A 14,774-nucleotide genomic window follows, 5' to 3' on the forward strand; every position below is an offset into this window, starting at 1 on the left:
AGACTCCAAGTAACAGTCACGTACGATATCAGCTTTTCCCCTTTCCTTTGACAGATAAGAGTTACCTACTCAATTGCAGGATGTTTATTAGACAAATAAATGCCCCAGCTACAAAAGTGAAGCTCTATCATGTGAGCTATATCACCTTGAGCCAAATGAAGCATGCATAAAAAAGAATTAGATGCTTCTTTATATATGTTTGTATATGTATAACACATGATAAGATCATTCATGCATCCTTTTGTATTTCTAAATGTCTTTTACACATCAGTTGAAGGTCAAATACATTTCAATATCTCAACTATATCATGCGATTAAAAATCTTATCAAAATTGATGTAAATCATGTTACTGGTGCCCCACACGAAAGACGTGTCCTAGCGCTCCAATAACTAGCAACAACCTTCCTGTCATATCATTTAAGTACGTGGGACTACTACTACATATATGTGTTTGCCCAGTACCCGATACAGTTTCAGTCTCATCCAAAAGCTGAGCTGCGTGTCATGGATCCAGTAGGTGATCTGGATTCAAGACAGCAAGCTCTCAAGCCTATTCAAACAAAGAGATCAGGGGCAAGAGAAGTAGGAGATGGCAAAAAACCCGGGGATATCAAAGAAGAAGAAGGAGAAGCTTTGAGTCCAGTTGGTCGAATTTTTCATGAAACTTGCTTCAATGTCTATGTCATAGCCATTGCTGGGTGCAAAACCAGAATCAATGTTGATGTTGTTAAAGCCAATTTGGAGCACAGTCTGCTTAAGCACCCTCGTTTCTCTAGCTTGCAGGTATGAAAAAAGCTTTTTGGTAAATTAATTAATATCTTGGCATGATATATATCTAAACCAAGCTTCTTTTACGTAAGGCTTTATTTGAATGCATGTCCTAATTTTTTGTTTTTAAAAGATAAAAACCTCATCTCCTCTTGGCTTATCAATTTATTTTTTTTATATTATCTCGATTAGGTGAAGGACGTGAAAAAAGATGGAGGGATGAAATGGGTTCCAACAAAGGTGGACTTGGACAAGCACATTATAATACCAAGCCTCCACCACACCATTTCTTCACCAGACAAGATGGTGGAAGACTACATCTCCAATCTCAGTAAAACCTACATAGACTACTCTAAGCCTCTTTGGGAGCTCCATATTCTCAACATTAAGACCTCGGATGCCGAGTCTGTCGCCGTTTTCCGAATCCACCATTCCCTGGGCGACGGCATGTCCCTCATGTCTCTTGTCCTCGCTTGCTCCCGTCAAATCTCCAACCCGAAAGCTCTCCCAACTTTGCCAGTGAAAAAGACTTCAAATCCTGATCCGGTAAAGTCCGGCAGGATTTGGTGGACAATTCGACTGGTTTGGAATACTATTATAGATGTTTTGATGTTTCTGGCCACAACTCTCTTCTTAAAGGATACCATGACGCCACTCAGCAATGGTTGGAAAAAGGGAGGTGGGCATGTGCCAAGGAGGTTTGTTTACCGAACCGTTAGTCTTGATGATATTAAACTAATCAAGAATGGGATGAAAACAGTAAGTTGATTCCAAAAACTGGCTCCACCCTTTAAGTTTCCTTGTATACTTGTGCTTTAAATAGAAACATAATACAACATTTTCATTTTAAAAAATAAGACAAATTTCAATTAATAATTATAATGATTATTTTAAAAAATAATTTAAAATAAATATAAATTTATTACCTAATTTATGTTTTTTATAAAATTTATTATTACTTTTTAAAAAATTTTATTTAAAAATGAAAAAGCCTACATGTGAAATAACAATGTAAACTTACGGGTTTAATAAATAAGGTTGTTTGAGTTCTTTTTTTTTGTTCAAATTGATAAATAATATAACATTATTTAGACTTAATAAATCTTATTGTTTTGGGGCATTGCAGACTATTAACGATGTTGTAATGGGAGTGTCATTGGCTGGTCTTTCTCGATATCTCAATAGAAGATATGGTAAGCTTTCATTAATTCTCAGTTCAATTTCTCTACCTGCCCAACCATTGTATTCAAGCTTACAAGTCACATTGAAGCTATGTATATAATATGATCAATTGGGAAATTTGGAAGAGAGCTAGATAAAATAATCTTTAAACTATATGAGTAGAAACTCTTTAACATATGTTCCATTTATTAATTGCAGGTGAGACCAAGGAAGATAAAGGAGCCACCCAAAAGAAAAATAATCTTCCGAAGAATATTCGCCTGAGGGCAACTCTTATGATGAATATAAGACCATCACCAGGGCTTCATGTGAGTGATTTTCATATTCAATTTGAAAGAATATTTGTAGGAAAATGTGGCTGCTGTGTGGCCAACTTTAAGATATAATAGGGATTTTGTTTTCAACAGCTTTTAACCTCTGTTTTCAAAGCGTATAGAACAACAACGGTTAAGGTCATGTTTGGATGCATTTCTTACTTTTTATTTTTAAACATAAAAAATAGTATATAAAACATAGGAATTATTAAAGAAAATAAAATAGGAAAATAAATGAAGGAAAATAAAATTTAGATTCAAAATCAATAATTTATTTTTATACGTTTCTTCAAACTCATTCTACTTAGTTCTTTTATCATATAAAGATCAAATAATTTTTAAATGTATAAATTTTTAACTAATTTTAATTATATTTAATTTTCTTTAAAAAAAAATTTATGGTGAAGTCAAATATGAGAAAACTATTTTTTTTAGCAATTTTTTTTTATTTTCTTATTACTTCCCAAAAATCAAACAACCAATATATTACTTTGAAAGGTGTATAAGAGTATGAAGTTATGTTTTAATAGTAACTTTAATGTTTAAAAAGTTCTCTCAACAAGAGGATTATAATATACATTAAACTCGATACTCTAATTATTAATGGATATAACTATCAAAATGCTCTCAAAACACATTTGCCATTTAAATTAAAATATTAATTAATTTTCTAATATCTTCAATAAATTGTTAGTGAAAAAAAAATGTTTTAACAACAATCACCTTAAAATCCTTCATGTGCTACAAAACAAATCGATTGGTTTATTCATTATGAAATTTCATGGTAATTAGGTTTTAGCTGAGATGATGGAGAAGGGGTCCAAAGCGAAATGGGGAAATTGGATTGGATCTATGCTCCTCCCTTTTGCCATTGCCTTATACGATGACCCTTTAGACTATATTCGCCAAACTAAAGCCACAATCGATCGAAAGAAGCATTCTCATGAAGCTATATTTGCATATTTCATTATTAAGACAGTTCTCAAATTATTTGGTGCCAAGGTATGAATTTCCTTATCCTTAATATTGAAATAGATCACCTAGGAAATTATACATTTTCAAACTCCTCCTCTTCCAACAAAAAAAAAAAATCTAACATCTATTTTTTGTTTTCTTTCCTTTCTATTTTCTTCTTGTGATCTTACCTTGGAGATCCTTTTTTTGGCATGGAAAATAGGTTGCAGCATTTTTATACCGTAGAGTTTTGAATCACACGACAATGTGCTTCTCAAATGTAGTTGGACCTATGGAAGAAATCGGTTTTTATGGCCATCCAATGGCTTTTCTTGCTCCAAGCGTTTACGGCCAACCACAAGTAAGTATATATATATATGGTTATTTGATTAAATGGGTCATTGAAAACTCAAATATGAAAATATGACCTTTGTGGTTTGAAAGTATGAACCATAATCGAGAAATTATATTTGTATTCATCAATTTTTTCTTTACATTTATCATATTTACACATTCACTTTAAAATACTAACAGTATTAATACATCACCTACAAATTTCCAATATCCTAAAAACACCCTTCCCATTCTTCTCTTTTATACCTATCTTTTTTTTTTCTCTTAACTTTTTTTCTTCTCAATAATAAATTTTAAGAGAAACTATCTTTTAGGGCTTATTCTTCATGTAAATTTTGATTAAAAAAATGTTTTGTAAAAATAGTTGAAAAAAATAGAAATCATTTTATAAATAATTAGAAGTGAGAAATCATGAAAAAATGCAAACGAAATGATATTATAACTGACTTTTTATTCTGTGTTTTGTCGTAGGGATTGATGATTCATTTCCAAAGTTACATCAATAAAATGACATTTGTTCTTTCAGTTGATGAAGAAATAATTCCTGATCCTACTCGATTATGTGATGATCTTGAAGAGTCACTCAAGTTTATCAAGGATGCTGTCATTGCAAGAGGTCTTGTCTAGAAAAATTCCATAAAATAAGAAGATTATTACATGTTACATCCAACTATGGAGATTTATGCTTTTATGGTCATTTGTGGTTTTCATCGTATGTGTTTTATAAATCTAAAGTGAAATGTTTTATTTTCGAATAAATTTTGAGCTTTATAATGTTATATATATGTCACATGCATGTATGCTTGGAAATTTTTATATGAGAATAAGATGTGGGTAATGCCTTGTTTTGGGAATGGGCTGGGCCAGCCTTGGGCTTGAGCCTAATTGGGTCTTAAGTTGGGCTAATTAGTCCGATGAAGTCAAAGACTTCCAAAATTTTGGGCTCCATGATATCTCAAATTTTAAAATTGATTAAAGCATTAATATCGGGCCACAGCAACGGCTAAAGTTACAAGGCGACAACTGCCATCACTTGGCAACTCCCAAGCTCTGTTGCTCTAATGGCTAGAGACATTAATCCGCCTGAACCCTAGAAAAAAACTCATAGATATATATAGAGAGAGAAAATATATTATACCCAAAACAAATTTAAAATAATGATTTATATACTCAAAAACAGTTTAATATAATGATTTATTTAGCTAAATATATTTAAGGATATAAAAAAATCATGATACAGATATCACTACTTTTTAATTATTTAAAAATATTTAAAATTTTATTTTCCAGTTTATACTTTTCTTATATTTAATATTAAAAATGTTAATTTAATTAGAAAATAGATTATGTAGTTTGATAAATTTTAAAAAATAATTAAAATTTATTTATTTTATTAGGCTTAATATTTTAGATTATAATAAACCGATTTTATGTGCTTTTATAAATATCAATCAAGTTTAGTTTGGTGTTAATTTTTTTCTTTAATAATTTTTAAAACTTCTATATTTATTTTTTATTTTCTTTCTCTTGCATCTATTGTGGACCAAACTTGTCCTAAAATACTTTGTCAAGTTCCTTTCTAATCTCTCTGCCCTCTAGCAATCTCAAATGGACCCAGTCATTCTCTCAAGCCTTAAAAATCGACACAAGGACTAACAAAATGTATGGACATAACATCCCTAATCATGAATAATCAATTGCATGCCTTCCTGAAATTAAATATTGAATGTCATTGTGGACCCCGCATTTCGGCTGATATGATTTCCACTCGATGGCAAGCTCGATTTTTTATTTTAAAAAAATGATTTTATCGATTAAGAAAAATGACTTGGATTCGCCACTTATTTTTGTTTTATTTTAAAAGGGTAAACAAAATAAGAAAGAAAACTCTAAGTGTGACTCCTTATTTTGGAAAAGGTGATCTACGAAAATCCGAATCGGGTTCGGGGGTCAGGTTACTTATCGGGAAGGTACGGTAAAAACCGTAGCACCCCTCTAAGTCCCTAAAGTCGGGTCTTTACTAATAAAAATGAAGCAATCATGACAATAAATGAGTAAATCAATGAATACCCAGAATAAATCATGCACATGTGAGAATCAGGACATGCATAGACAACAACTAGAGGGAAAATGGGTACATACCTAGGCAAAGAGCCACCATGTGCTATCAATAGAGAAGGTTAGTGCACAATTTAAGAATAATCTCATGCATGTCAAAGAGTAGGATAAATCAATCATGTATGATAATCAAATCAAACAATCAATCAATCATAAAATCACTTACGTAGGGCCCCCACCACAGCCCGTTTATTTTGCATGAATTAATATCACAGATTTTATTATTCCAGAATTATGAAAAATTCATTCATGCTTATTAAAATCAAGAGGAGCAGAAGATTGTTTGAAGACCAGAATGGAATTAAAACTATTTGAGAGAAAATCGGATTTTTGAAATTTATTTGAAAAATTGGAGTCTCGAAGGTTACTTAAAAATTGGAGTTTTAGAGTTTATTTGAAGATCAGACTTTTTAGAGATTAAACGTGAGAATGAGAATTTTAGAAATTAAATTTGAACGGGATTGGAATTTTGAAAATGATTTGAGGATTCGGGATTGTTAGAAATTTGAGGCTAATCCAAACTATGGTAATCACCCTAGAGGGGGGGAGGGGGAGGGGGGGTAAATAGGGTGATGGTATCTTTTTCACAAATTTAAACTATGCAAAAATAAGAGACAATTATATGCAAATATATAATAAACAAAATAAACACAATTGCATATAATTTAAAAGGGTTAGGGAAGAGAGAGTGCAAACACGAGAGTTTATAGTGGTTCGGCACTTCCTTGCCTACGTCCACTCTCCTCAACCTCCTAACCGAGTGAGGGTTCCACTACCTTAAAGTTTCAACCAAGCTTCCAATCTCTTTACAATTGGATTATGGTTCCAATTCACCCTCTTGGACTTTTGGCTCCAAGCACCCTTTACACTTCTCAAGAGTTATCCCACTCTTGAACAACCTCTCAAGTGATACCCCTCACTTGAGAAAATTCATCACAAAGATATACAAATAATGATCTCACAAAAGTCCTAGTAATAGAACTTTAGGCTCAAAGATACAAGAAAAACTAGGATTGAATGGTGCACTAAAGATATGCAAGTTATGAAACAATGGTGCACTCAAAAACACTCTTCGAAGGCTCAAATATATTCAAGAATGATTTGGGAAGGTTAAACTTATGAAACAATGAAGATTGGAGCCTTTTTATAGAAGAAAAAAAGCCAAACTAGCCGTTGGGGGTTCGACCGGTCGAGTTAAGGGTCGACCGATTAACTAGCCGTTAGGAAAAGTGACCGTTGGGTCTCAACCGGATCTCGACCGAACCTCAATTGGTTGAGGTTCAACCTTGACTAAGAAGAGAAGGCCACTGGGAGATAGAGAAACTTTTTGGCCTCTCTCAACCGGTCTTCGACCGGACGAGCACAACCGGTCGACCGGTTGAACTGGTTGAGCCATTTTTTTGGCTCAACACTCAACCTTTTTCAACTTAAAACCTTTTAACACAAGTTTGAAAATCATTTAACATAAGGTTTTAGTTGAAAACATGAAATCATCCAATTCTTAAGATATTTAAAACAATATTACTCTTGGATGATTTTGGTGCATAAATAAAGAATGAAATGCATGAAAGTCTTAGTGCACCAACAACCTTACAAAGAGATCTTAAGAAGCTTTGGTCTTGAAAAACTCTTCTCTTTGAGGTGGTCTTCTTCTTCATGATTTCTCTTTGGCTTGATTTGTCTTTGGATTGCCACTTTGGAAGTCGTCTTGCCTAATCACACTTGAAATATGATCATTAGTTCTAAACCTTGTTTTGTTATCATCAAAATCGAGATTAAACAAACCTTGGTTTCACAATCTCCCCCTTTTTTATGATGACAAAATCAAGGTTGTTAAAAAGCTCCCCCTCAATATATGCTCATTTGAATTTAGAAAATTTTCAAGTTTAGAAACTTCAAGGAGTATATTATGCTCAAAATGATATAATCAAACATAAATAGCATAAAGAGCATTTAGCAATTTGGCAAGACATTATTATTAAAAATGATGCATACAAATATAACCAATAAAGCACATAGCATCAATATGAATAGAATTGCTAAAACAATATTTGAAATATCTTCCCAAGTTAGCAACCTACCATTACTTCTCCCCCTTTTTGTCATCAACAAAAAGTTTCAATAAAGTATATAAGGGGAATCACATGTTATCAAAAAATATAATTTCTCATAAAAATGAATCTCCCCCTTTTTCATTTGAGAATAGTTTCCAAATAAAAGATTGTTTATCCTTAGAGTATTCCCCATTTAAAGCATGATTTGGAAAACAATATATGGGAGAACGTATGCATTAAAAAGATATTTAACATGAATTAAATAAAACTTTTAGGGCACACAAGCATATGATCATTCAATTTTACATAGATATATAAATTTTTTTTTTTTTTAAATCCAAAACCTTGGTTTAACAAATATGTCAATTTTATCAAAGTGATACCAAAAGTTATATTATCAAAAGATATACTAAGTGTTAGCAAAAATGATACCAATTGCAAATTTAGCTTTAGAAGGGATACCGTTACCAATATTGTCAACGCGTTCTTTCCAAGGTAAGCATATCCTTCTTTTTGCATAGATCCCTACAAAACAATTTTAAGAAACCTTTGGTACCCATATCTTTTTGGGTCCTAGAGGGTTAGTCTTTCTTTTCTTTCGAATCCAAAATAATTTAGAGTTTTGAAGAACATGAGGGGATTTTCAAATATCACCAAAATGACCTCTTCTTTCACAAAAATCGTAAATAGTTAAAGGCGAAAAACTAGAGGTTTCCTTTTTAAAAAAAATTGATTTTTGAAAGGCTTGTAGGCTAACCTCTTTTTATCAAAAATGCAATTTTTGATTTACCAAAATCATATCAAAAGTCTTTTGGCCATTTGAGAATTTTTAGCTCCTCATTTTTCTTTTCAAAAGGGATTTGCCTTCTCAATATTTTCAAAATTTTCATTATCCTTATTAAGCTCATTTAAAAGACAAGAAATCTTTTTCTTGAGAGGAATATTATTGGAACCGAGTTTTTCAAGATTAAAATATAATTTTTGAAGCTCATCTTGAAAATCAAAATGGTTAGAGTTGGAGTTTACCTCATCACTTTCACTTTCACTCTCTTCCTCTTCATCATCATTTGTTATAGCCATAAAGGCTATACTTTTCTCATTTTCTTCAACTCTTTGATGATTGTACAACTCTATCTCATAAGTCATGAGTGACCCAATGAGTTCTTCAAGTGAGAGCTTGGTGAGATCCTTCGCTTCTTGAATAGCCGTCACTTTTGTTTCCCATTTCCTTAGTAGAGACCTTAGGATCTTCATGACTTTCTTTACTTTGGTGTAGGTCTTTCCCAAGGCTTCAAGTTCATTCACAATCACAATGAACCTAGAAAACATCTCAACAATAGATTCAAAATCCTTTATTGAAAATAATTCATAATCATGCATAAGGATATTGATTTTAGACTCTTTAACTTGGTCGTTTCCCTCATAAGTGACTTCTAATAGTTTTCAAATTTCTTTAGCCGACTTACAATGCCAAATACGATTAAATTCATTTCTATCAATAGCACAATGTAAGATGAAAACGACTTTGGCATTTAATTGAATTTTCTTTCTATCAAGTTCATCCCATTCATGCTTAAGTTTTGGAACCATCACTCCATTTTCTAATTTTGAAGGAATGTGGGGACCATCTTCAATGACATCCCATAGATCAAGACTAGTAGATTGGATAAACCAAGTCATTTTAGTTTTCCAATACGGATAGTCAGTTCCCGTTAAAAGTGGAGGTCGGGTGGTTGAAAAACTTTCAATTTTGGATGAGTTTGATGGAATAGTTATTACTTCTTAGACGGTTAAGTCTTAACAAGAAGTCTTGCTCTGATACCAATTGTTAGAAATTTGAGGCTAATCCAAACTATGGTAATTACCCTAGAGGGGGGGGGGGTAAATAGGGTGATGGTCTCTTTTTCACAAATTTAAACTATGCAAAAATAAGAGATAATTATATGCAAATATATAATAAACAAAATAAACACAATTGCATATAATTTAAAAGAGTTAGGGAAGAAAGAGTGCAAACACGAAAGTTTATAGTGGTTCGACACTTCCTTGCCTACGTCCACTCTTCTCAACCTCCTAATGGAGTGAGGGTTCCACCATCTTAAAACTTCAACCAAGCTTCCAATCTCTTTACAATTGGATTATGGTTCCAATTCACCCTCTTGGACTTTTGGCTCCAAGCACCCTTTACACTTCTCAAGAGTTATCCCACTCTTGAATAACCTCTCAAGTGATACCACTCACTTGAGAAAATTCCTCACAAAGATATACAAATAATGATCTCACAAAAATCCTAGTAATAGAACTTTAGGCTCAAAGATACAAGAAAAACTAGGATTAAATGGTACACTAAAGATATGCAAGTTATGAAACAATGGTGCACTCAAAAACACTCTTCCAATGCTCAAATATATTCAAGAATGATTTGGGAAGATTAAACTTATGAAAAAAATGAAGATTAGAGCCTTTTTATAGAAGAAAAAAGTCAAACTAGCCGTTGGGGGTTCGACCGATCGAGCTAAGGGTCGACCGGTTGACTAGTCGTCAGGAAAAGTGATCGTTGGACCTCAACTAGACCTCAACCGAACCTCAACTAGACCTCAACCGGTTGAGGTTCAACCTTGATTGGGAAGAGAAGGCCACTGGGAGAGAGAGAAACTTTTTGGCCTCCCTCAACCGGTTCTCGATCAGACGAGCACAACCGGTTGAACCGGATGAGCCATTTTTTTGGCTCAACACTCAACCTTTTTCAACTTAAAACCTTTTAACACAAGTTTGAAAATCATTTAACACAAGGTTTTAGTTGAAAACATAAAATAATTTAATTCTTAAGATATTTAAAACAATATTACTCTTGGATGATTTTGGTGCATAAATAAAGAATGAAATGCATGAAAGTCTTAGTGCACCAACAACCTTACAAAGAGATCTTAAGAAGCTTTGGTCTTTAAAAACTCTTCTCTTTGAGATGGTCTTCTTCTTCATGATTTCTCCTTGGCTTGATTTGTCTTTGGATTGCCACTTTGGAAGTCGTCTTGCCTAATCACACTTGAAATATGATCATTAGTTCTAAACCTTGTTTTGTTATCATCAAAATTGAGATTAACCAAACCTTGATTTCACAGGGATTTTAAATGAGCGGATAAGTGGATGAGTGCATAAGTAAATGAATGGAATAATAACGATGGTGAAATAATAAAGATTAGGTAAATAATTGCGAAAGATGGAATTTTTAGGATTGAAAATTAAATTAGGACATAGGATTTTTAAAGGATTAGACTTTAAATAAATAAATAAATAAATATGGGACAATAATTCTGATTAACGAAAATAACATTTAGACGAATAATGGAATTTTTAGGATTGAAAATTAAATTATGACATTGGATTTTTTTTTTTTTTTTTGAAGGATTGGATTTTAAATAAATAAACTAATATAGGATAACAATACTAATTAACGAAAATAACATTTAGACGAATAATGGAATTTTTAGGATTGAAAATTAAATTATGACATTGGATTTTTTTTTTTTTTTTGAAGGATTGGATTTTAAATAAATAAACTAATATAGGATAACAATACTAATTAACGAAAATAACATTTAAAAGAATAAAAAAGAATAGTGGAATTTTTAGGATTGAAAATTAAATTATGACATTGAAATTTTTTTTTTGAAGGATTGGATTTTAAATAAATAAACTAATATAGGATAACAATACTAATTAACGAAAATAACATTTAAACGAATAAAAAATAATAATGGAATTTTTAGGATTGAAAATTAAATTATGACATTGGAATTTTATTTTTTTTTGAAAGATTGGATTTTAAATAAATAAACTAATATAGGATAACAATACTAATTAACGAAAATAACATTTAAACGAATAAAAAAGAATAGTGGAATTTTTAGGGTTGAAAATTAAGTTCAATGATTGAGATTTTTAAAAGAGATAAACAAGTATGGAGTTTCTTATTGACGAAAATAGCATTAAGACGAATAGTGGAATTTTTAGGATTGAAAAATTAAGTTAAGGGCATTGGATTTTTAAAGGATTAGACTTTGAATGAATAAATAAATATGAGACAATAATTCTGATTAACAAAAATGACATTTAAACGAATAGTGGAATTTTTAGGACTTGAAAAATGAAATTAGGGCATTGGATTTTTAAAGGATTGGATTTTAAATAAATAAACTAATATAGAATAATAATACTAATTAACGAAAATTACATTTAAACGAATATAAAAGAATAGTGGAATTTTTAGGGTTGAAAATTAAATTAGGACATTGGATTTTTGAAGGATTGGATTTTAAATGAATAAATAAATATGGGATACTAATTCTAATTAAAGAAAATAACATTTATACGAATAGTGGAATTTTTAGGATTGAAAAAATTAAGTTAGGGCATTGAATTTTTATAGGATTACTTTGAATAAATAAATAAATATGAGATAATTATTCTAATTAACGAAAATAACATTTAGACGAGTGGTGAAATTTTTAAAAATTATTTAGAGATGGAATTTTGGAAATAGATAAATAAATAAATGATAATGATAATAACGGGCATGATGATGGTTAAATATATAAATGTGAAAAGTAGGATTTTGGAAATTAGAAATTAAGTTTGGAGACGAGTTTCGAAAGATTATTTAAAGATAGAATTTTGAAATGAATAAACAAATAGAATAATATACCACGAAAATAAATGATTAAAAAGATGAATGTGAAAATTAGAAATTTTGAAATGGGAAATTAAATTCGAGAGTCGGGATTTTGATAAACTGAATTTAAAATTTTGAACCTTGGATAATTAAATTTAAAATTATGATAATTTTCGAAAGTGGAATTTTGCATAATTAAATTTAAAATCTTCATTATATCAAAAACTTAAGAGGGCCAAATACTTGGTCCATCACCTAGTGGTTTGAAAGCCCACCAACAAGGCCCATTGCTCAAAACATCCGCATGCAGAATACAGAGGAAGAGCCCACCTAACTAATTACTAACATGCTCGGGCTTACTGGTTGCACCACCTGCTTACTGGTTGCATAACCTAATTCATTTCCAAACTAGTTATTAACTAGAACTTAACTTCACCTCCACTTGCTATGATACATTGTCTTTATGGTTAATGTGTCATACATGCTAAACATTGAAAACAGATGTTGGGGGCAACTTACTTTATGAAATATTTTATTTATGTACTATCATTTTGATAGACATTAAAATTAATTATTTCTCAAAAAAAAAAATCAGTAGAAAAAATCTCAAACCAAAGAAAAGTACTTATCATTAAACTTAGAGAGAGTTGCACCACATATTTGTAGCTTAGGACTACGGGGTTCTCACATCCATAAAGTTTTCGTACTTGATTTGTGTATTTGGCCGCCAAACATACTGAAATTGTAGCTCAAAATCTACTGGTTTAATTGAAGTGGCATTTTTTACTTTTTATTTCTTTCTTTGTGTATGGACTTTTAAAGTTGAAAATCAAGTGGGAAAGAGACAGCCCGCACCCTCAACTTTGCATTGAGTTGGATCTATTAATTAATTGGTAGCCAATAATCCTTTTTTTCTTCCCTTCTGATCATACATATCCATTTAGAATTGATATTCATGAGGAAGTCTAAGACTCAGATTTGTTTTTCTTTTCAGATTTTCTTGGCTACCGATCATCATATCAAGAATTTTACATGAAAAAAATAAAATTAAAAAATAGCGATAGTTTACTTTTTATCTATATTTCTATCCCTTGAATTGAAAGTGGAGCTAAGAAAAAAGAAAATGTCCCAAACAACTAAAGTCCTTGAAATTAACCTCAACTTGATCTTAAATAAATAAATAAAATCCTAATGAAACCTAATATGGTGGAAGAAAACCATAAACCTTATTCCCGCAAGATTCAAACCCATCTATAATCCACATATTTCTTAATAATAATAATAAAGAACATGTTAAAAGGAAGAGAAACATTTAGGTAGAAGAGTCATGTTAATTGATGTTGTTGATATGACAAGTGAAATGGTCCTTTTGAAGAATATTTATATGAATCACAGAAAAAGTGCATGCATTTAAAGAAATTGTGGTCCTTTTCTCTATATTTTTTCAAATTAAGAATTGAAAACCCACTTTCCCCGTTATTTTTACTTGTCTTTGTGGGTTGTTCTAAAAATAATTATAAAAGTAAAGAGAATGATTGATTAAAAATAAAGCATAAAAAACAAAATTTATTTTTAATAAATATTTAGAAACATAAAAAACAAGTTAAGAATAATCTAAACTCTCACATGGAGTTTTGTTCTAACAATTTTTTAGAACAGGTGTCTAGAACATTGTCAAATATATTCTTAATTTTATATTGAAATGCCCATGTTGCAATTCAACTCTATGACATAAAGTATAATAAATTTAGAAATATTTTTAAAGTATCATATTTTAAAAAGAATTTTTAAGATTTGCTATAGTTGTTTATATTATAATTTATATCTCAAATTACTCATATTCATGAATGGTTTCTATATATTGATTTAAAAAGCAATATAACTTTATTTCTTCTAACAAGGTGTATTGCTAATATTGTAATTATATACTTGAACATATTACTATCTAATAAAATTTTAAAGGATATAACATATAAGGACTTGAAAGAATATTCTTGAAAATTTAGCATGTATCTAATTTTCATGCCTATCTAACCAAGAATTTGAAATGAAAATGAAATTCACTTTACAACTTTGAATCAAATCATCCTCAAATAAGAAAAGTTCCATCACTAATCTTTTGTGGAAAAACCTTCAAATCCTTTCTTCTTCTTCTTCTCCTTTTTAATAATTTATATGGTCTCTATCATTAATCCTAAATTCAATTTGAAATTCGATTCTAGAAATAAATAGTATGACTTCTTGTTCTAAACCCAGGTTGATCCTATAAATAGGAGCACAACCAATAATGGTGGAGGCACGCCATCTTTCCATTTCTATTCGTCTGTTGTTTTTTCATTCTGAAAGCAGCTAGCACC

At 30.8% G+C, this 14,774-nt stretch overlaps 1 protein-coding gene across 2 annotated transcripts; it reads left to right on the forward strand.

Moving 5' to 3' along the window:
- The first annotated feature begins 469 nt into the window (after positions 1-469).
- LOC100246741 (wax ester synthase/diacylglycerol acyltransferase 11) lies at positions 470-4,427 on the forward strand. Of its 2 annotated transcripts, none has more exons than XM_002263216.4 (7): positions 470-784; positions 962-1,528; positions 1,896-1,962; positions 2,150-2,259; positions 3,058-3,267; positions 3,443-3,580; positions 4,045-4,427. In XM_002263216.4, exons 1-7 carry the CDS (start codon positions 506-508, stop codon positions 4,198-4,200), a joined length of 1,527 nt encoding a protein of 508 aa, XP_002263252.1. In that variant the 5' UTR covers positions 470-505; the 3' UTR covers positions 4,201-4,427. The 2 variants fall into 2 exon arrangements, with proteins under 2 accessions (XP_002263252.1, XP_019081274.1); XM_019225729.1 differs by having other exon boundaries at positions 4,100-4,427.
- The last annotated feature ends 10,347 nt before the right edge of the window (positions 4,428-14,774 follow it).

The sequence above is a fragment of the Vitis vinifera genome, chromosome 15, assembly GCF_030704535.1.
Source record: "Vitis vinifera cultivar Pinot Noir 40024 chromosome 15, ASM3070453v1".
Taxonomy (NCBI): domain Eukaryota; kingdom Viridiplantae; phylum Streptophyta; class Magnoliopsida; order Vitales; family Vitaceae; genus Vitis; species Vitis vinifera.

Excerpts from the sequence above, each read along its gene's own strand:
- LOC100246741 (XM_002263216.4), top strand. The coding sequence starts at position 506 with ATGGATCCAGTAGGTGATCTGGATTCAAGACAGCAAGCTCTCAAGCCT. Across the intron at positions 1,529-1,895 it reads TCAAGAATGGGATGAAAACA|ACTATTAACGATGTTGTAAT; the intron begins GTAAGTTGATTC and ends GGGGCATTGCAG. Across the intron at positions 2,260-3,057 it reads GACCATCACCAGGGCTTCAT|GTTTTAGCTGAGATGATGGA; the intron begins GTGAGTGATTTT and ends CATGGTAATTAG.